The following is a 22,985-nucleotide window of genomic DNA, read 5'->3' as shown; positions in this document are numbered from 1 at the left end:
TTAAAAAAATTAAAAAATTTAAATATTTTTAATGCACATTAAAAAATTTAAAACTGTTTGATTGAATAAAAATAAAAATAATATAAAAAAATTATTTTATTATTTTTATAATTAAAAATTTATTAAATTTAATTTCAAATTATTTTTTAATTACATCTAAAAAGAATACTTTCCCAAACAACAAGCCAAACATGCCCTTGTTCCCTTCCCATGCTGGCTGGCCCTAACAAGAAAAACAAAAAGAAAAAGAAGAAAGCCAAAAGCATATAAAGGGAAAGGGAAAGGAAAAGAAGCCAAGCTGAGCGGAGAGAAGTCTACCTCAGCTCATCCTCTCTTTCTCTGTTAATCATCCACAAAGCTTTTAGTTCACGCGTCTCTCTGCACTAGACACCCATACTTACCAAGGTGAAAAAGAGTATCAAACAAAATTATACCCAATTTTTTTTCATTCTCTTCTCATGCAATCCCTTACTTTCTTCAACCCCATCTCTTTCTAAAACTACCAATTACCCCCCAAAACATCTCATCTTCTTCAGCAATGTACTTATCGGAAAAGCCTAGACCCATCGATTTCTATAAAGAAGAAGTACTGCCCACCACCACCAGAGATAACATGATTATCGAAGTTGACTCTACCAGTGGTGATTTGACACCTCATCAGCACCATCTTCACAATCCTCACCAGCAACAGCAGCAGCACCACCAACAACAACAGATGATTCTCGGCGAGAGCAGTGGTGAGGATAACCATGAAGTGAAAGCCCCTAAAAAGCGAGCTGAGACATGGGTTCAAGATGAAACTCGAAGCTTGATAGCTCTTCGCCGAGACATGGATGGTTTGTTCAATACTTCTAAGTCGAACAAACACTTGTGGGATCAAATATCGGCCAAAATGAGGGAAAAGGGATTCGATCGATCTCCCACTATGTGTACCGACAAGTGGAGGAACTTGTTGAAAGAGTTCAAGAAGTCTAAGCATCAAGATAGAGGGAGTGGGTCTGCCAAAATGTCTTATTATAAGGAGATTGATGAGATATTAAGGGAGAGGAGCAAGAATGCCCAGTATAAGAGTCCCACTCCTACTTCAAAAGTTGATTCCTATATGCAATTTGCTGATAAAGGTAATTATGGATTTTGGGCGTGTGCTTTTATTTTTGTTTGGCTTTGGCATTTGCTTACCTAATTCAGTGGAATAGGTAATGGGTTTTTTAAATCTTGCATTTTTCTGTATGTGGATTTGACAGAGTGGTTCTAGATTTCTAGAATTTCTCTTCTTGGGTGTATGATAAATCATTACTAAGTTTCTTCTTATTTTTTTGGCCCCAAGTAGAAAGTTACTCTTAACATCTGTTAAGAAGTGATATGCTTTGATGCTTCCTGGGTTCTGCGATGGATCTGCTCATAAGTTGAGGTTGATTTGATGTGCAACAGCACTAGCAAAAATAGAAATAATGGCGCCTAGAACTAAGCTAAAGTGGTATGCCGTGGTTAAAAAGATGCGGTTTGGAAGTTGTAATCGTGGATGCAATTAGGTGTACAATTTGAAGATAGCTGGGAAAGGATCAACTTTGGCTGTTCTGGTAGTCCTGGACAGTTGTTACTTGTTAGAAAGGGTTATCAGGGCTCTTGATTATTGGTCATTTGGTGTCAAAAACAAAGCTTATGAAGTTATGGGGGGTATATGATGGCTCAAGAAAAATCAAGGTTTGGCTTGGCATATGACTGTGGAAACGAAAATCAGATTAATGTTCTCTCTTCTTGGGCCATGGCCTGTTCTCAAGAGGAGTAAGTTTGGTGGTTCTACTTCAATTTATTTTGACTGTTGAAATTGAGAGTTTTGGACACTGTATAAAAAAATTTTTTTATGGTAAATTTTGAAATTATGTGGCTGTCAGTTCCCACTTTTGTGTTGATCTTGATACAATGACTGCATCCTTTAGCTGATTTTGAGGTTTAAACCTTTCTTAGTTTAATGGTAGCATTCTATCATTCTGCAAGCAGTAGGGATTTGGCATTTTTTTACTAAGGTTCTGAGACTATTATGTAATGGCTAGGGGAAAGCTAGGATCAAGAATAAATAGAAGCTGCTTAACTATATTGATGACCATGACTTTAGGAGTGGATGTGTCTGACTTGAAAGTTTATTTAATATGTCCAACTGCACGTTGTGGTGGGTTTTGACTCTTACTCATAAATTTTTATTTTTTAAGCTTTATGTCTTGATCTTGGTGAAGCCTGGACTCTGTGATATGGCAAAGAAGTTAGATTTCTGAGATTTATATACATGCTATATGAATCACAGGGTTTCATCTTTGTTAAAGCTATTTGATAATCTTATTGCTGAACTTGGTAGCTTATTAGGCCCTTGGCCCTCATTTTTTACTTCGTACTTTGGGTTGAAGAGGAGTTGGTGTCGATCATGGAATAACTAGATATTGAAATTTCGGATCAAGTTATATTGGAGTAAATTTCACCCATCATCACTGAACTTAGGGTATTGTATCATTACAGTCCCTAAACTTCAATTTGTAACGTAAAGCTCGGTAAACTTTAATTTAATCAACCAAAAACTCTTTCACCTATTATAACCAATTCCCGGTTGCTTTACCATATATGGCACTGGCATCATTTAAAAAAAATTAAAAAACTTAAAATCACCTTTATACCCTCAAATAAAAACCCTACCGAGACCCCTCTCTGCTTCGCTAACCTCTCTTTCCCTTTGTGTTTTCCTCATTACTTAATCGCATCTTTCAGTTCCCTACCTACTTCATTGGCTCTAACTCCTCTCTCATTCAACTCATAGGCTTGTCTTCCTCTCTTTGTTTTTTTTTTCCCCTCATTTCATCTCGTCTTGGGTTTTTGAGAGTTTAGTGAAATGGAGTAATGGACACTATTAGATTATTCATCTGTTAGATTTCTGGGTATTGAAATGGGCACTTTTCCTAATAAAGCTATTCTCTAAGACCTAAGTAACTGGTACCAAAGGCAAAAACAAAACCGAAGAGGTAATCACGTGGATAATTGAAGGTAAATAATAAAAGAGACTGAACACAGACAAAAACATAAATTTCTCTACTCAAAATTTCACTCAGATCCCATTCATCAAATCCAGAAATTTCACTCTTCCAACGCAAGTTTACAGTAGATCATCCAAGTAATTCCTCAATTGGCCGACACACTGCTTTCTCTGTCCTTGTCCATTTCCTTTCACCATCCAAAAATTACCAGAATTTTCTGGAACCTGGCATTTCACCAATTCTGAATTACAAAACCCAAAACTCATTTTCCCCATTCATTCACTCCCTTTCAATCCAATCCAATTCAACAATCTCTCTCTTTCAACACAAATGGGTGTTGATTACTATAACCTACGAAAAATTAATTGAAGCGCCAATGACAATGACCTCAAAGGGACCTAGCGGCTGGCAATGAAGTGGCATCCCGACAAGAATCCATTAACAAGAAAGAAGTCAAAGCTAAGTTGAAGCAAATTTCTTAAGCTTACGATGTCCTCAGCGACTCACAGAAGCATCAGATATTTGATCTATATAGGGAAGAGGGGCTTAAGTCTTTTGAGTTTCATGGCCTCGATGATAAGGGGACAACATTAACAAACAACAAGCTAGGTTCAATCGGTGGGATTTCAATGAGTTTTTTGGAGGATCTGGCTGTGGTGGAATGGGTGGTGGGAGCGGGAAGAGTGAGTTTTATAAGAACGGGGAGATGGGGACTCATGGGAACAAGAAGACAGTGGTGATTGAAAGCAAGTTGCTGTGCAGTTTGGAGGAGCTCTATAAAGGATCTAGAAAGAAAATGAGGATTTCGCATTCTGTTCTTGTTGATTTCGAGTCAGAAAGAGAGGTGATAGAGTGTTAGACAGGGGTAGGGTTTTTATTTGAGGGTTTAAAAGTCATTTTAAGTTTTTTTTTTTTTTTTTTTTTTTTTTTTTAATGATGCAACATATGGTAAAGCAACTAGGAAATTGGCTATAATAGGTCGCAAGGAGTTTTTCATTCATTAAATTAAAGTGTAGGGAGTTTTACAAATTGAAGTTTAGGGACCATATTGATGCAACGCCCTAAGTTCAAGCCTTCAGGGACAATGGTGATATTCACCAGTTATATGCGCGTGTGCGCACCTGCACTTATATATGTGTTGTTTGCTTATTATTTTACAAGTATACTTTATTTTTTCTAGCCATTTGCTTCTGATCATTTCAATGCCATAAACCATCTTATGTTGTCATTAAGGTTTCTGATTGCACTATTGCAACATATATGAAAACTTTGGTTCAATTATCATTGCATTAATATTTATTGCAATGTCTGTTTTACTTCCAGGCTTTGATGATACAAGTATATCTTTCGGACCTGTGGAAGGTATGCCATTGTCACTGACTTAGAAGCATTATATTTCATATTTTATATTTGGACTTCCTCTCTCTCCATTTTTATGGTGGTTTTTTTTTTTCCTGGGATTTGTTTGTTTGTGGCTGAGTCTCTGCCAGCCTTCATTTCATCGCTCTCATAACAACTTGGCAACCAACATTATAATGAGTCTACAAGATTAACCAATCAAGAACTTATCCATCTTATATATATATATATATATATATATATATATATATATATATATTATTTTCTTTCGTTACACCCGGTTTTGGTTATATATCTAGAAAGATAGGGTTGTTAAATCCTTTTCAACTACATCCCTCCACTTTATCTTAGGTCTACCTCTTGCTTTCTTTTTCTCGTGCAATTTCAATATGCTCAACTTTCCATACCAGCACATTTACTGTTCCACAATGCAGTGCACATGTCCAAATTGAAACTATCAGAGTCTCCCTTCTTTCAAAAATTGATTGTATCTTTCAAAAGAGAAAACAACAGTAATATCATCAGTAAATACCGCATTCAGTAATAGTGAGTCTTTCATGGGAAGCAGAAGCTTAGATGAAGATTGTATTATTTGTCTAAATAATTTGAATGCTGTTCCTGTAAATTCTTTCTTTTTGGTAGTACTAAGCATCATTATCCTTCAGGCTAGAATTCAAAGCACCTGTCCTCCCAGTTCTCTATAATAATTAAAAAGTGAGTTTATTTATTCAAAAACAATTTCCTGTACCAATTGGCAATTCTTTTTGCAGAAGTCACAACCGGAGCTTTGCTTATTTCTTTCTCTAGTGGCAGATCTTGGCTTCTACAAGTCTTTAATGGCCCACTATATGTTCTATTATGCCTTGGAATTCTGAATTTCTTCATTGAAGAGTGATAAATATTTGCAGTGAGCGAGAGGAAATTGATTCTGTATCATTTGCTAAGCACTCTTAGTAGAAATGTTCAATTGCCACTAGAAGTCAACATCACTTTCCTTAAAGTCCTACTTTATATAAACATCCAGACCACTAAAGGTTCATCAGCTATGTCCCATCTATCCTCCCTTCTGGTACCATATGCTGTATATGTTCTTTAAACGTTTCCTGAGAACCTTCCACAATTGCTTCCCCAAATGCTAATGCACCAGAAGGAGCCTAACTTTCATAAACAAGTTGTTGATGAGAGAAAAAAGATGCTTCATGATAGTATTTTAAAACAGTAGTTAAGGAAACAAAGTGCATCAACAGTTCATTTTAGTAATTCATAACACCAAACAGGCTTTTGGTTTGTTGACTGTTCATTAGTAGCTAGGGATGATAGTTGAATTAGTGAAGTTCCATTATCTGTGGCTTATGCCCAATGCAATATGGTGTCCTTGCAAAATTTTCCAATTTATATGTAGTTTTCCTCTTATACATTTTTATATTTGTGGAGCACTCTTCTACTTTCTTGCTGTGGATAGGACCTGGTTAAAAGATAAACCAATAAAATGTTATTATCTCTTGGACTATATTCTATATTGGATGTGTGTTCTATCCCTTGGGAAAGCAATTCCACTTTCCCATGTTCATCAAATAAATTAGGCGTTCTTTTCCTTAAGAGTTTCATGGGTGTTTGTATGCATTCTTATATTGTTGTCTATCCCTGAGTGGATAATATTGGGGAAGAAAGAATTTAGATTTCATCTTCAGGCACTCTTTCGGAATCAGTTGGCCACCTGGTGATTCTAGCACATGTTGTTTTATGCAACTTTTCCTATTAGTTTTATTTCAAAGACATGCATTTCCCTTGTTGAAGTTCCTAGGTGTGCAGTCAGTGGCTGGATATTTGCCACTGATATTATATTAAAGAATTATTTATTTTTTTGCACTCTCCAAATGCATTCTCAATCTATTCCACTATCACCAACTTTCTGAGTGGATAGTATTTTGTGAAGAAAGATTTTAGATATTACCTTCGAGCAGTCTTCCTGAATCAGTTGGCCATGTTGTGGTGCTACCTACTTGTTCTATGACCCTCTTCCTATTAATTTTATTTTAAAGAGTTATGCATTTCCCTCGTTGAAGTTCCTTGGTGTGCAGCTAGTGGCAGGCCAACTCTCAACCTTGAAAGACGTTTGGATCATGATGGACATCCTCTCGCCATCACTGCAGCTGAGGCAGTTGCAGCAAGTGCAGTTCCTCCATGGAATTGGAGGGAGACTCCCGGAAATGGTAAGTTTCTAAATTAGATCTAATTGTTGTCTAGGATGTAAAGTTTTCCAGTTTCATTATGACTTGCCAAAATGAACCTGTTTTAAGCCAGCCCCTGCGATCCTGAGTTACTGGCTCTGAACTCCCAAAATGAATCTGTTTTAAGCCAGCCCCTGTAATCCTGAGTTTCTGGCTCTGAACTCCCATGATGGAGATGCCAGTTTTTTGTTGGTGTATATTTTGTGTTGACTTATTTTAAAATCCCATCAATTCTCTCATTTGGTAGGTGCTGAGAGCCAGTCATTTGGTGGAAGAGTGATAACAGTTAAGTATGGGGACTATACAAGAAGAATTGGTATTGATGGCACAGCGGATGCCATCAAGGAGGCAATCAAGTCGGCTTTCAGATTAAGGACTAAACGTGCATTTTGGTTGGAGGATGAAGACCAAATAATTCGTAGTCTTGACAAGGACATGCCTGTGGGGAATTACACTCTTCACCTTGATGAAGGTAATTGATGCCATTTAGTCTCGTATGAAATAATGTTTTTTTACTTTTATATAATACATGAAAATACCTAAATTTGTTGATGAAATAATTATTCGTTAATGAAATAAATAACAGCTGGTTTTATATATAGTTCATACATTTATTTGGACTCCAAATTTATTGATGTTTGCCAGCAAAGCTCATTATGCTTCAAAACACTAATCTTATCACTTTTAAGTTTCAGGATTAGCTGTCAAAGTGTGTCTATATGATGAGTCAGACCACATTCCGGTGCATACTGAGGAAAAAATTTTTTACACTGAAGATGACTACCGTGATTTTCTGAATCGCCGTGGCTGGTCATGCCTAAGGGAGTTTGATGGGTATAGAAACATTGATAACATGGATGATCTTCGACCTGGTGCTATCTATCGTGGTGTGAGTTGAGAGCATATTTATTCCATTTTCATGGCTTGCAGCGTTCCTGAAGTGATTGTTATTATATGCTTCTTGTCAATGCACGCCAGTGTGGAACTGTACAACGCAATTGTGTATAGCTATAACTATAATATCAGGTTATCGACAATGCTATGTCATATGTATGTACCTTGTAAATATGTACCTCCTTTGACAACAAAGGATTCCAGATTTTTTCTGGCATCAATTTTTGTTTACTTGTCTTTTTTTATTCTTGGACATGTGGATACTTGAAGTTGTTGGTATTTTGAACCTTTGAAATCCAGTTGGTTTGACAGTTAAGAGTCATTATTTCTTAAACGAATCTCTGTGGACATATCAATAAAATGGAACTGGAAAAAAAAAAAAAAAAAAAAAAACTAAGGACCCCACAAGTCTGGATTTCTTCATTCCCATTTTCTTAAAACATGAAGGAACTTGGAACAACTCACAGAAGAATTTTAACTCTTTTGTATCCGTATGTGAATAAAAGATTCACAGTACATGAAAGTCAAAGATGCTTTCTTTACTCCTCATCCCATTCATCGTTCTTGTATGAAACCAGAGTGTCGACCTTGTGAATCTGCATTACCAACAGCAAAATCAATTTACAGCAATCAGGTTCCGGTCTAAACCGGGACTGTGCCCATGCCTACTTAAATCCAAATATTTTTACCTTGGTGTCAAAAGAATGCAATTTCACCATTTGTGGATTAGCAATCAATTTTGGATCACTCTCAATCCAAGTGAAAGGCACTGCCACATCTTTATCCGTGTACGCTAACACATCAAAAACACCTGAGAAGCAAAAGATATATGATCAACAAGTGAGAGAGCAAAGGATATAAACAGATTGATCAAAGAAAGAATGATTTCTGTTCATACAAGCTTCATCCAGGCATGGCAAGTAAGTAATACTCGAAGCAATCTGACGCATTATTGCTTGTATCTCTCTCATTATTTCTTTATCACTCTTTTCCCTTGACACCCTGATTTCATTCATTGTCAAATGTCATACAACAAAATCATATGAGATCCTTTGAGAAATGGGAAACTAACACAAACCCAAAGGGTTTAAGAATGTTACCCCTTCTCCACCACCTCACTATCAGTCTCAATGCTGAAATTCCACCTCTCTAGAACCTCATTGGTGGCCTTGCTCATTATCACAAGAACAACCCTCTGTAACTTCCCAGCTTCTAGCCATTCTTTGCAAATTTCAAGAAAATTTTAGCTAAATCTCATAATTTCCAATGGATAAAGGGAAGAAGGAAAGAAAAGAAAATTTGGGATTGATTCATTACTATACAAATCTTACCTGATAACTGAGCATTTAGGTTGGCAATAAAGGATTTAACACCTTCATCCTGTGTAAGCAACATTGGGAGCCCATATTTCTTCACCTTCAGAAAACTCTCTTCTGGATAAACCCCTCGATTGTATAGTATACTAAACAACAATTCATCTATCAGTAATCTTTTCAAGATCCATAAAAGACATAAAATAGAAAATTAACAATAATAATATGTACTAAAAATCAAGATCCAATGAACTCTTACCTGTTCGCTGCATAACCTGAAAAGGGGATTAAAAAGAAATAAAAATATTAGTCCTTTCTCCAAAACCCATGAAAAGGAAATCAAAAATTGAACTAAAAGAAAAGGTTCCAAAAGCATATTAAGGACTATAACATACCAAAGAACTCACTAACAATTGCCGCAGAACCGCGCAGAGTGATGATGTCTTTAGCAACTGTTTTGGATGCCATTGCAGGTTTGCTCTAGTAAAAATAAAAGGAGGCTTTTTCGGTGGGATCGAAGGATGAAAACAGAAGATTGGTTTATGGAATTAGGAGGATATCTGATAGAGTTTGGAAGAAATTGACTCTCAATGGTTTCAAGAAAAATGAACTCGGGAGAGGGGAAGCCCGGCAACGGCTATTTTTTCTGGTTTCGTCTCAAGGCCAGCGGTAACATTTTAAAATGCGCCTTTAACGGTTAGAAATAGAGAAGGCTCTATTGACTGATTTTGAACTCAATTTTAGCGCGCGAGGACGGCATGTCGTTTATAAAGAAGTCACTAAACTTCTGTTTTACAAAATGCCCATGTCGTTTATAAAATATTTATTTTATAGTAAAAAATATATTAAATGAACATAAAAATAGCAACACTTTACAAATAGATATAATTAATATAATAAATATTATTTTAAATTAATAATATTGAATGGTGTTATTTATATTTTTATTATTTATATAAATAATTCCATGTATTGTTCCTAATTTAAAATATTATTTTTATTATATTATTTAATTAAAAAATATTATCATGATATCTATTTTTTTTATGAAATATCACCCTTTTTATTAATTTAATATGTATTTTCTGAAATGATTATTTTATAAAGATAAATATCACTTGTGAAAGATAAATATATAAAAAATTGATAAGGTTAATTACTTTATTTTCAATAAAATAATTATAAAATTTATCTAAATTAAAGAAGGAAAAAAAAAAGAGAAATTCAATTTGGATGAGGCCCAGCCCATCAAATGAAAGTGTAATGATTCCTAATTTGAAAATTTTTTCATTAAAAAAAAATAAAAACCCAATATAATTTTATGAGAATTTAATTAAATTATTTTCTCATAAATAACTTATTTCAAAAGAAGTCAAAGGAAAAAAAAAAAGCCATTCATTCATTTAGGGTATTTGATTATATTATAAAGCCTTTTAATTCTAAATTCGATTCAACTTGAATTAATTGTTTTAATTTTTAAAAATTAAATTTTTAAAAAATAATAATTTAAATTATAAAATTATAAATAATATTGATAATTAAAAAAAATAAAAAAATTATTATTATAAAAGAATATAAATGAGAATTATCAATATGATACATAATAAATTTTTTAAGAAAAATGTGACGGGACATTTTCTTTTAAAATGCAACCATGATGTTTACATATATATATATATATATATATATATATATATATATATATATATATATGTCTTATCCACTAAAATAGCAAAGACGAAGAAGAAGAAAACGAGGAGTTCTATACCAATTTTCAATGGTGTGAAATATATATGTTAAGATAAGTTTGTGAATATGTCTTATCAAAGATGAAGAAGAAGAAGATAAGGAGTTCTATACCCATTTTCATTGGCGTGAAAAAGACCGACGTGTTGTTTTAATTGTGCTTGTGCTCCTCTCTCTCTCTCTCTCTCTCCACATAGACATATTCCATTATCAAACCATGCAAGGTGTTGCAGCAGGTGCCACTAAAACTGGCAGTTTGCAGCAAGCTTATATTGAAATTGCAAATCATGAAAATAGTGCTACAGATATAAAAAGGCTTACCTTTTGTTCATAAAGGATGAAAGGGTCTTTAAGGACGAACAGATCCCTTTGTTTGATTCTATCAAAGCTTTAAATTTAAAGAACCTAAAAGGCAAAACTTGAACCAATATTTCCGTCACCCTTTTTTTGTACGTTAAGGTCAAGCTAAAACCCTTGCCAAATATTCTCTTATCTGCTCCCCCTATCTTCTATATATGAACATTGGATATATAACAAGTAGTTTCAGTATATCAGTAGCTGTCACACCAATCAAATGGAGATAGGAGATGGGCAAGTGACAGCACAGATTGGAACAAAGCTAGTTATAGCGATGGGCCATGAACAGCCAAGATACTGAACTGGTACTACGCACGTATTCGATCAAGTGTCAGCTGCTGGAGATGAGATGAGGCAGTCGAGAGTTGGCCTCGATCCAGCTAGCTCCGAGTTCCCCATTAACCTTAACGCATACTCCTTTTTTTTTTTTTTTTGTTAATGTTTTTAGTATATGAAAATACAGATAAACAAGGTTAGTATGACCAAATTGAGGTCTTTCTCTTTTAATCTTTTTGGTATCCAGCTAATGGAATTTTCCATCTTCTTTACTAATTGAGTCCCACAACAATGAACAAAAACCATTCTCTGTGTCTGGTTCATCAAGAAAAGTAATACTGTCTCCTTTTCATGAATAATATGTAGAAAATTTTTATTAAACTCGGTCTATCATGATCATATATAAATATGTGAGATTTAATAAATAGATCTCATCATATATTTTGTATTTTAAATTTATGATAGACTAAATTTATACAAGAAAATTTCTAATATCTATATATAAAGATATACATTATATTAACATCAAATATCACTATAATGACCCATTAAATAGATGTTAGCATTAACAGAAAAATCAAATTTAGAAAAATATTGTTGGCAGTTAGCAAATGGAATTTAATACTCAAGTCCAAAAAGATTGATCATTCTCTCCCTAGCATTTACTACTTGAGATGTTATGTCAAAATCCATGGGATTCCATCTCTATATTCTTTATTGACAACAACTATGATGGTAACTTGAATAAAAAAAATATATATTCACATTTTTAATATATTTAAAAAGAGAATTCACAATTAATTAAAAAAATATTTCTAACTATATATATTATTCAACACCAAAATCTACACACCTCTGCCTGTTTGCAACTTTTTTATGAATGGCAAGTATTGTTAGTTATTTTATCTGATTGAATCGTGTTGAGACAGATTCAAGTAATATAATTAGGTTTAAGATAGGTTTAGATTTAAAAAATAATACTTGTGTTGAGTTTAAATTTTATGTATTAAATATTTCAGAGTAAAAAAATTATAGTAAATTTATAATTTTATCCTATATATTTTCAAAAATAATTTTAAGAGAAAGGTAATTTTATAATTTTTATATTTCCTCACATTTTTGTTATTTTCTATTCAATTTAAAAAAAAAAAAATAAGAAGAGAAAAATAAGGTTATTTTCTATTATCCCTTGCTCTCTCTCCCTTTTCAAATAAAAGAAAATGGCAATTATCTTTTATTTTCTTAAAGTTATTTTCTTTCCCTCTATTTTCCACACATCCAAACAAAGACTTATAAAGTTCAAGGAGACTTAAAGTGATTTTGACTAATTCTAATCCAAATTTAATTCATATTTGAAGAAATTTAATTTTGAATAGTTCCAATTCCAAATTAATTATGACTTCAACTAGTGCTGCAGTCACAATAGTAATTAGTATTACACATGGAATTGAAAGGTACAACCTCATATTATGATATCAAACAATGATCTTTCAATCTAATATTCGAAATAAGGATAATCCAATAACAAAGTCTGTTGAAGTTTGCTTTATAAAAATTGTTCATTGGATTATAAAATAAATATCATACATGACTTTAATGATGAAGTCTTTTGAGGTGATCCGAATCTAGGTCTGTCAGATCAATAATATGCTTCAACTATTCAACCACTACGCAAATATGTGTATCTTACTGATGTTGCTGATGCTGTTAAGATTCTGGTCCCATCTTGTTCTCTTCTGTATAAATGCTAAACACATAATCTTTTAGAGGCCTCATTGGGGAGAAAATTTTAGAATAGAACAAATGATTTTATTATAATTATTGATCATGATGATGATCATAGGTGGATTTCATCATATTAAGGTAGCATAGATTTTAGTAATACTGTGATGGTGATTGATTTTTTATTTTTTAGTTTGAGTTTTTTTTTTATATGAATTCCCATGTGTTTGCCTTCAACCTTTTTGCAGGTTTGTTTCTCTGAATTAATCCAGTTAGAAAGATTTTACTAGTTGGACTTGAGTTTCAATTCTGTTGCTTCTTTGTTGTTCCTCTTTGTTTTGATGATTTCTTTAATGGCTTCTCATTATTTCGTCGTTAAGACATTGAACGAGGTTGTTTTTGCAGGTCTTTACGTGTTGCAGAGACTCTTTCTTGTATTTTCCTGGATGTGGTTTCGGCTTTTGGCTTCAGTTTTTCTGATTGGGTGAGAACTAAGATGAAGTGGGATTTTCGGGCAGGAGATAAAATTGATCTTTTCATAGATATTGCTAATGTAGCCTTTTCGTTATTGTTATTGGCATGGTTTGTGATAGAAATCTGGAAACAAAGGAGAGGTGGTGGTGGCAGAAGGCGCAGTGAAGAATCTAACCTGTTTACCAGAATCATTGTTCTTTGTAATTTCTTGATTTCCATCTTGAATCTTGGTTTTGGGTTTCATGAGTACTGCGATCGTCGAGTAATTGACTGTAAATCCGTCTTCTCATCTGTAACTTGGATTTTAGCTACAATAGTTGCATTCTATTCTCAGCAGAGAACTCTTTGGGAAGGCAAAAGGTGGCCCTTGGTCCTCGTTCTTTGCTGGGTCTTTTCCTGCGTTTTCTACTCACTGTCTGTCTCAATTTACTTGATTAGCCGTTTCAGTTCCATAGAATTGCCTACTCTCTTGCCTGAAACTAACATTGTTGATTTCATTTCCTTACCATTATCAGCACTGCTTTGCTTCAATGCTCTAACATTCAGTGGTAATATTGGTCTTGAACACCCTTTACTTCAAGAACATAATGGTGTGACAAAAGACTCGGCTAGTTTTACTTGTGCTGGAGTTTGGAGCCAACTCACCTTCCAATGGCTAAATCCGCTATTTAAAAGGGGAAGAATCCAAAAACTAGAATTGTCTCACATTCCTTTAGTTCCTCAATCGGAAACAGCAGAGTCTGCTTCCTCATTGCTTGAAGAATCACTTGGAAAAGGGAAAACTGAATCTTCTAACTTGCCCAAGGCCATAGCCTATGCTATATGGAAGTCCCTGACCATTAATGGTGTTTTTGCAGGTACCTCTTTGTTCTTGTATCGCTCTTTCAATTCTGTAACACCCTCACTTTAGCTAGTCCATACATTCTAATGTTCTTGTGACTAAAGTCGGTCTGGACAGCCAGAATGTCTGAAACTATATTTAGACTAGAGTGAGAGTCATAAATAGTCCAAATAATAACAAGAAAAATTAAGAAAAATTTTTAGAAATAAAATACATTAAGCTTAAATGAGCCGTAGCCCTAGCGATGGGTGACCTAATGGGTGGGAAATTGCTGTGAAGACAACTAGTAGCCCTAAACCCAAGGGAAATTCTGTAAAATAATTTCTGGGATTCCAGGGAGGAGTTATTAACATTTCGATGACAACATATTGATAAGAAAATGTAAGGATAATTAAAACAATCGGTACAGACAATTTTAGCTCATTAAGTTAAATGAAAGGCATTTTGATTATTTCGCCTTTAGAGAAGATTTTTGACCGACTTGTCCATTTAAGTGGATGAATTATATGACATAAAATATGAACTAATATTATTGAGAAAATAATTAAAAATGAGCAAAAGAAATGAGAAAAGAAAATGAAATTTAAAATGAATTATTACATAAGCCATGATGTCATAAAAGCATAAAAATTTAAAATTTGCCAACAAATAAATTCTAACCAATGGAAATTTGCCAAGCCTTTTAAAAGGATAAAAACTAAATAAAATGAGACAAAAATTAAAAGAAAATTAGTTCATCTTCTCCCTTATTTCAGCCGGCCACTCTTTTTCTTTCTACCTCCATTAAAGCTTTTTCATCTCTCTCTTTTCCAAACCATGATTTTTCACCATAAAAACCCTAAGTCTCCTTCAATAAAACTTGTCTACACCACTTGCTAAAGTGTTTGGCTGCTAAGAATTGAAGAGAAAGTGAAGTTTAAAGCTTGAGAAAATTCTGCTTACAAGAGGTTAGTGTCCAAATTTCTCTCTCTTTCTCTTCATTCATGTTTGTGGATTTGATTGGAGTTGAAAATTGTGAGAAATTGAAATGAAAACCCCTTGTATGCATACCCCCAATTTCGGCAGCCTTATTTAGAATAGGGTTTTGATGAATTGATTGAATTGGAATGGGAATTGATGACACTTTAACATGAATTTATGAATTAGAACATTAATTTGTATATGTGATACAAGAATTGAAACTTTGAAAATTTAGGTTTGAGTAAAATTAGGGCTTTGCTCATGTGATGGTTGATGAACATTTTGAAGGTCAATTAGTGACCATTTGGTAGGGTTTGACGATAAAATGAGACAAATTGTGGCTTTGGATATTGAAATATGTAGGCTGCCCTATGTGATGAATTCTGGACCATTTGAGTCTAGTGTGTTTGGACAGCCTTAATTGGATTTGTGTAGCTTCAATTGATACAAGGCCAATTGGAGGTGAAAATAGACATATAATGCAACATTTTTTTGTGAAGAAACTATGCTCAAAAAACCAACCTAAGTTAACCTAAAAACTACCTCAATCCCGGTGACCAACATATTGTTCCTGAAAAATGACCAAATGAACATTGTTTGTTCAATTGGTCATAACTCAGTGTAGAAATGTCCAATTGACCTGAATTTATATCAATGGAAAGCTTAGACAATTTAGAACAACTTTCATGAAGAACACAAACCTAAATTTTGAACATAACGCATCTGAAATGCTAGCCAAAGTCAGGATATCAAAACTATCCCAACCATTTCTGCCCAGAAATTCTGGGTAGAAAATAATCCGGCTAGCCTTAAAGAAATTAGCATAACTTGAGCTACAAAACTTCAAATGGAGTGATTCCAAAAGGGAATGAAAGAAGACACAATAAGAAACAACTTTGATTAAGAAAATTTTGCCAAATTTTTATTGTAGCAATGACCAATAAAATAGTGAATTTAAGGCATAAAATCTGAAAAATTGAAATAACATGCAATAAGCTTTGAAATGGATTTGGCAACAAATGCCAACATTTGTAGAATGCAAAATGTGATATATTGGTGTTATTAGAACTAACTTACCTATTGTGTATGAAAAAGTCAACATTTTGATTGACTAGCAAAATGAATAGTAACTAATGAATATTAAATACAAAGAATTATACATTAAATTTTGTAACATGCCTTAGTATGTCTAGTACGATTTGTTTGGATAGGTTGCCATGCCAATAGGGTTCTGATAGCAGTACTGCATATGGCATTATGCCATTCTGTGATTTATAGCTTATGTGGCCATTTTGTGATATTATGGCTTTTGGCCATTTTGATACACATGATATACTTGGCCTTGTGCTCGATGATTACTACGGCTTATTAGCTGTTCTATTGTACACAGGGAGATACTTTGTGACCGATGGTGTGATGGCCCGAGGTACTTGGTGCCTAGTGCCAGTTTACCCATTTGTCCAGTCCGGTCAGCTGCATAGGTTACTTGAGCAACTAAATTAAGTCTTAATAAATTATTACCAAATAAGGACATAAAAAGTATTAAATTAATAATCTTATTAAAAATTACTGAAATATTAGTCTGCAAAGATATTAACATCAAAATTGCATAAATATTTATTTTATTTTATTTTATATTATTTTTATTTTATATTGGCATCACTAAGCAGTATTGCTTAGCGCATCGCCTTTGCCATGCATAGATACTAGAGACACAGCTGGAGAGCCCAACAGACTTCAGACTGGGTGATTAGTCAGATCTGCACAGAGTCCAGAGTTACCTATTATCTGCAGTGCATCATTAGTAAGACCCTTAGGTTCCTTTTGGGATTTTGTATTTTGCATCATGTATTAGATATTAGTTTTTGTTTTGTAACCTATAAACTTTCATGTACATCGTAAACTTATGTAATTTTTGTTGATGTAAATATTCTGTAAATTTTTGTTAATTAATAAAGTTTGAGAATTTCTCCATGAACTTGAGTTTATTATGACATGAATGAAATATTGAGATTGTGTTGAAATATTGAGATTGATGAGAAACCTTGAGATTGTGTTGAGATAAATTGAGTTTGAGAAATTGAGTATTATATTGAAATTGTCTTTAACAGGTTTAGAAGAACTGTTTTTCCAGATTATAGCCGGCACTTTGCCGAATTTTTCATAAAAATTGCGGAAACTCAAATTTATCAAAATTTAAAATAAAGGACATAAATGGCTTGAATTTTACATAAAAGGCTATTTAAATCAATAAAATGAGTATTTAGAAAATATGATAAGATAAGATAAGGTGCTCCGGCACTCTTCATGACATGTCTTATTCAGCTACACTGTAGACGAGTAAGGGTTATCACGTATTCTGTGTAGTATATTTTTTCCCTTTTTTTTTCCAGCTTCTCTTTATCTTCTGCAGGAGTTAATACAATTGTCTCCTACATGGGTCCCCTTCTGATCACAAGCTTCCTGAATTTCTTGTCTTAGAAACAAGATGATTCAAGCAACCTTTATGGGCTAATTCTTGCTTTCATCTTCTTTCTCTCGAAGACAATGGAATCACTAACTCAACGACAATGGTATTTCGGTGCTCAACGTATTGGCATAAGAGTAAGGGCAGCTCTTATGGTACTGGTCTATAAGAAATCTCTATCTGTCAAATTTGCTGGTCCAGGCGCTGGTAAAATCATAAATATAATCAATGTGGATGTGGAGAGAATTGGGGATTTCTGCTGGAACATTCATGAAGTATGGTTGCTACCTCTTCAGGTCTTTTTAGCCCTTGTTATTTTGTATAGGAATCTGGGTGCTGCCCCCTCATTTGCTGCTCTTTCTTCCACAATTTTGGCTATGTTGAGCAACATACCACTGGCCAATAAGCAGGAAAAGCTGCACTCAAGGATCTTGGAAGCTAAAGACTCAAGAATTAAAGCAACTTCAGAGGCTCTCAAGAGAATGAGAGTCCTGAAACTGTATTCATGGGATTCTGCGTTTCAGGATAAGCTTCTTCAACTCAGAGAGACTGAGAGAAAGCGGCTGCAAGAACATCTCTATATAAAATCATTCATAGCCTTTCCCTTTTGGACTTCACCAACTCTAGTCTCTGTCATTACCTTTGGAGTCTGCATTTTGTTAAAAACACCATTAACAACAGGTACAGTCCTCTCAGCACTAGCCACATTCCGGATTCTGCAAGAACCCATTTACAAACTGCCTGAGCTCATTTCCATGATTGCTCAAACTAAGGTCTCAGTTAATCGCATTCAAGAGTTCTTAAGTGAAGAGGATCAAAGAAAGCAGATACCTTATCAAATTTCACAAGCATCTGACATAGCAATTGAAATTGAGACTGGAGAATATGCTTGGGAAACAAATGATCAGAATTCACGGAAACCTATTATTAAAATTAGGGAGAAAATGAAAATAAAGAAGGGTTACAAAGTTGCATTGTGTGGATCAGTTGGGTCTGGCAAATCAAGCCTACTCTGCAGCATACTTGGCGAGATCCCAAGAATTTCTGAAGCAGGAATTAAGGTCCATGGAACAAAAGCTTATGTTCCTCAAAGTGCTTGGATTACAACAGGAACGGTGAGAGAAAATGTGTTGTTTGGCGAGGATCTGGATAAGACTTTCTATGAGGATGTTCTGGAAGGATGTGCTTTGAACCAGGATATTGGGATATGGGTGGATAGAGATTTGACTGTGGTGGGAGAGAGAGGGATAAACTTGAGTGGAGGACAAAAGCAGAGAATTCAACTAGCAAGGGCTGTCTATAGTAGTTCAGATGTTTATATCCTGGATGATCCTTTTAGTGCTGTTGATGCACATACTGGAGCACATCTGTTCAAGGTAAGCACCCTCCTGTTATTTTTTATGCCTTTCTATTGTTAGTCAAACTAATTTTTTATGCTCCTGCATTCTTATCCTGTCCTACAATCTCCTTAAATGTTTGGATTTTTTTTTTACCTGCAGAAATGTCTCATGCAACTATTGTCCCAGAAGACTGTTTTATATGCTACCCATCAACTAGAATTTTTATATGCTGCTGACCTTGTTCTGGTAGGTAATAACATTTTTCTTGTATCCATCGCATGAAAATATTGTCCTACGAAGACTCATCTGTCATTCACGAATGCATTTTTACAGGTGATGAAAGATGGTGTAATTGTCCAGTCAGGAAAATATGAAAGATTTAATTGCAGATCCAACTGGAGAACTTGTTAGACAAATGGCTGCTCATAAAAAGTCGCTGAACCAAGTAAACCCACCCCGAGAAGATAGTGCCTTAACCAGGAGACCCTCACAGTTGAATCAAAATGAAGTCACAGAAGAAAAATTTGAAGAGCCTATCGGCAATAGTATAATTTCTAGGTTTCGCTTCAGAAACTGGAAGAGTGAAATGGAGTGTTTACTCAACTTTTGTTACTTCAGCTTATAAAGGAGGCCTTGTTCCAGTCATCCTTCTATGTCAAGTCCTCTTCCAGGGCCTACAGATGGGAAGCAACTATTGGATTGCTTGGGCATCAGAGGACAGACGGAACATCACCACAGAGCAGTTGATTGGGATATTCATTTTGTTGTCTGGTGGAAGCTGTATCTTTATATTAGGAAGAGCAGTTTTGCTGGCAACTATTGCTTTTAATACTGCTCAACTACTCTTCCATGGGATCATCACATCAGTTTTTCGAGCACCTATTTCATTCTTTGATTCAACACCTTCAAGTAGAATTCTAAGCAGAGTGAGCATTTTTATCCATTTCCAAGTTCAATAATTTTCATTTTTCTCTGGCCGTGCATGTATCTCCAAGAAATAATGTTTCTTCTTTTTTTTTTTTTTCTGTGCTTACAGTCATCTACAGATCAAAGCACAGTAGACACAGACATTCCCTACAGATTAGCTGGATTGGCATTTGCACGCTTGGCAGGTCTTCCTTCTCTTTCTTGTCATCCTTGGAATCTCCATGTGGTATCAGGCAAGAATAAAATCCTTGACATTATTATACACTCCCCAACCCCAAAAATCAAACTACTAGGATAATCCTTGATCATATCTCTTGCAAATGTCAATATCAAAAATAGATGGACAATTTTTTTTGTCTGTTCCATTCAACTCATATTTAAGAGTATTGATTCTAATCAAAGTTTTCTACAGGCCTATTACATTACCACTGCCAGAGAATTAGGATGGTTGGAATCAGAAAGGCTCCTATCTTGCATCACTTTTCAGAATCCATTGCAGAGGTAGCAACCATTAATTGTTTCAATCAGGAAGATCGCTTTTTGATGAGAATCCTGAGCCTCATGATTATTCTCGCATAGTCTTCCACAACAAAGGCACAATGGAATGGCTATGAGTTCGAATAAACTTTCTTTTCAACCTGGTTTTCTTCCTTGCTCTGATCATCTTGGTGAGCCTTCCTAGGTCAGCTATTGATCCCAGTAAGCTCCTTGTGCTCCTCATATTTATCTATCCAATGGCTAAGAGGAATAAAGTTCAACAACTGTCCACCAAATGTGAATTTTTCAGATATCAGATAGAAAATTTAGTGAAGGAGTCATATGGTTCTATAAATTTTCCTCACAGCCAAAATTCCCAGGAATTTGCTACCGTTTAAACCCCTTATGTCAATGTTAAACTAATGACTGCTAAACTGGATGTCAGGCTTGGCAGGGCTGGCAGCTACCTATGGTCTGAACCTGAATATTCTTCAGGCTTGGGTTATATGGAACCTATGCAACGTTGAGAACAAAATGATATCGGTGGAAAGAATTCTTCAATTCACTAACATACCCAGTGAAGCTCCCTTGGTGATTGAAAACTGTAGGCCAAATTCTAAATGGCCAGTGGATGGAAGAATTGAACTATTCAGCCTTTTTGTCCAATATAGTCCTGCTCTCCCAATGGTTCTCAAATGGATAACTTGCACTTTCCCAGGAGGTAAGAAAATTAGTATTGTGGGCAGAACTGGAAGTGGAAAGTCTACTTTGATTCAGGCTCTATTTAGGGTGATTGAGCCCTCGGGAGGACAGATTCTTATTGATGAACTTGATATTTCCAAGATAGGTTTGCAAGATTTGAGGTCTAGGCTAGGTATAATTCCTCAAGACCCCACATTGTTTCAAGGAACTGTGAGGAATAAACTGGACCCTTTGGAAGAACACTCAGATCAAGACATTTGGGAGGTAAGAGTCACAATTCCGGTCGTTTTAGCACAGGACTGGAATTATATTTACTGAAAGAATATGTTTTTCAGGTTCTTAACAAGTGTTGCCTTGCTGATGTGGTGAAGCAGGACCAAAGGCTTCTTGAAGCACCAGGTCCATATTTATTACTTGATCATTCTGAGGTCAGATTTTTTTGTCTTAAGAATGTATATGCTCTGATTCCTTGGCTATTTAATACTGAATTCTTGCGGATGAAACAGTTTCTGAAGATGGAGAAAACTGGAGTGTTGGGCAGAGGCAGCTTGTTTGTCTGGCTAGAGTGCTTCTAAAGAAGACAAGAATTTTAGTATTGGATGAGGCCACAGCTTCTATTGATACAGCAACAGAAAACATCATTCAAGCAACAATAAGACAAGAAACTAGTAGATGCACAGTCATCACTGTAGCTCATCGAATACCTACGGTCATTGACAATTACTTGGTTATGGTTCTTGACGAAGGTAAGGAGAAAATATCCTAAAGAAAATTAACTCTTTCATCAAAATAACTTAAACTTACTAGGATTTTAGATTGATGCCATCATGTTCAAATTTTGATAAGATGGCTACTGGTTTATAAGAAACATATCAATCATAAAATGTGAGTGCATTTGCATTTCTAGGTTTCGCCTCAGAAACAATTAAAAACTATGGACATTGACAAAGTTTACTATCTGTTGGCATAAAATGAGCTATGGATAGTGTGAACATGAATAGAATTAAGTGGATAACTTACTGTGAAATTGCATTCTGCTTTTTTCTGAACAATCTGAATTCATAGCTGCAATCATTTTGATTAATGTAGGCAAGGTGATAGAGTATGACTCCCCTGTGCAGTTGTGCAAGGACAATTCTTCCTCATTTTCAAAGTTGGTCGCAGAATTCTCAAGGAGATCATCAACAAGAAATCAACATAGGGATTATCTTGACAAGAGGAGAGATTAAGCCCCAGCCTCAGTATTTCATAATTGTGAAAGTAGGTCATATGATTTATTGTAGTGCAATCTGATCAAACTGGCAGTAGCAATTAGATATAGAAGGCAAAACTAATCAACAGAAGTGTAAACAAGCATACCCTACCTTGCATGGTACAATTAGTAAGGCAAATCACAGAAAATGAATTCAAGAGCATTTAAACTTCAGCTTATTAATGTAAAATTGCAAACTACGAGCCATAAATTTTTCCAGAAAGTAACAAAGGAAACAAGATATGAACAGTGAATATATAATACACTGAAGAAACTGCAGATCAGCTGGCAGTCATGTGCAATTGAATATGTAATTCATATCTTTGGAGATTGTAATAGAGCTCAAATCTGCTAACTTGGTCATCTATGCCAGAAGGCCTAGTAAAGATCCATATATTGGATGTGTGAACTGGGAAGTAAGGTTTGAGCTGCTCACATGGTGGATGGTTAGTTTCACTTTCAATGCAGTAGCTCCACTATTGCTGCTGTTAAACTTTAGGGCCTAATCCATGGGATTACACCGCCTCACACAAGTGTGAACTGAAACTTATGTTCAACTCATCCCTCTCAATGTATCAGAGTTCACCACAGAGATCAAATAATTCAGGCAGGCACATTATTGTTTGA

General features: G+C 34.8%; 2 protein-coding genes and 1 pseudogene across 4 annotated transcripts; 2 read left to right on the top strand and 1 right to left on the bottom strand.

The window, feature by feature from the left end:
• Positions 1-251: 251 nt before the first annotated feature.
• LOC110640462 (trihelix transcription factor GT-1) lies at positions 252-7,826 on the top strand. 3 transcript variants are annotated; one of them, XM_021791776.2, is made up of 5 exons: positions 259-1,121; positions 4,344-4,382; positions 6,446-6,592; positions 6,858-7,082; positions 7,306-7,826. In XM_021791776.2, exons 1-5 carry the CDS (start codon positions 539-541, stop codon positions 7,506-7,508), a joined length of 1,197 nt encoding a protein of 398 aa, XP_021647468.2. In that variant the 5' UTR covers positions 259-538; the 3' UTR covers positions 7,509-7,826. The 3 variants fall into 3 exon arrangements, with proteins under 3 accessions (XP_021647470.2, XP_021647468.2, XP_021647469.2); XM_021791777.2 differs by having other exon boundaries at positions 261-1,121; positions 6,461-6,592; XM_021791778.2 differs by lacking the exons at positions 6,446-6,592; positions 6,858-7,082; positions 7,306-7,826 and adding an exon at positions 5,150-5,972 and having other exon boundaries at positions 252-1,121.
• A 63-nt stretch (positions 7,827-7,889) lies between these two features.
• On the bottom strand, positions 7,890-9,492 carry LOC110640463 (mitotic spindle checkpoint protein MAD2). Its single transcript, XM_021791779.2, has 7 exons — positions 9,213-9,492; positions 9,077-9,092; positions 8,836-8,966; positions 8,605-8,725; positions 8,403-8,506; positions 8,194-8,315; positions 7,890-8,100 (listed from the first exon to the last, which is right to left on the bottom strand). The coding sequence occupies exons 1-7, from the start codon at positions 9,283-9,285 to the stop codon at positions 8,044-8,046; spliced, it is 624 nt and encodes a 207-aa protein (XP_021647471.2). The 5' UTR covers positions 9,286-9,492; the 3' UTR covers positions 7,890-8,043.
• Positions 9,493-13,023: 3,531 nt separating this feature from the next.
• On the top strand, positions 13,024-22,476 carry LOC110640473 (putative ABC transporter C family member 15; annotated as a pseudogene).
• Positions 22,477-22,985: the final 509 nt, after the last annotated feature.

The sequence above is a fragment of the Hevea brasiliensis genome, chromosome 7, assembly GCF_030052815.1.
Source record: "Hevea brasiliensis isolate MT/VB/25A 57/8 chromosome 7, ASM3005281v1, whole genome shotgun sequence".
Classification (NCBI taxonomy): Eukaryota; Viridiplantae; Streptophyta; class Magnoliopsida; order Malpighiales; family Euphorbiaceae; genus Hevea; species Hevea brasiliensis.
Note: the sequence above shows the minus strand (reverse complement) of the source record. Positions and strands in the feature narration are given on the sequence as shown.

What these genes read in the sequence shown, in the direction of transcription:
- LOC110640462 (XM_021791776.2), top strand. Translation starts at nt 539, where the DNA reads ATGTACTTATCGGAAAAGCCTAGACCCATCGATTTCTATAAAGAAGAA. An exon ending in TATGCAATTTGCTGATAAAG is followed by an intron (nt 1,122 to 4,343) that starts GTAATTATGGAT and finishes TTTTACTTCCAG; the next exon opens with GCTTTGATGATACAAGTATA. An exon ending in GAGGGAGACTCCCGGAAATG is followed by an intron (nt 6,593 to 6,857) that starts GTAAGTTTCTAA and finishes CTCATTTGGTAG; the next exon opens with GTGCTGAGAGCCAGTCATTT.
- LOC110640463 (XM_021791779.2), bottom strand. Translation starts at nt 9,285, where the DNA reads ATGGCATCCAAAACAGTTGCTAAAGACATCATCACTCTGCGCGGTTCT. An exon ending in CCTAAATGCTCAGTTATCAG is followed by an intron (nt 8,726 to 8,835) that starts GTAAGATTTGTA and finishes AAATTTGCAAAG; the next exon opens with AATGGCTAGAAGCTGGGAAG. An exon ending in AGTGAGGTGGTGGAGAAGGG is followed by an intron (nt 8,507 to 8,604) that starts GTAACATTCTTA and finishes GAATGAAATCAG; the next exon opens with GGTGTCAAGGGAAAAGAGTG.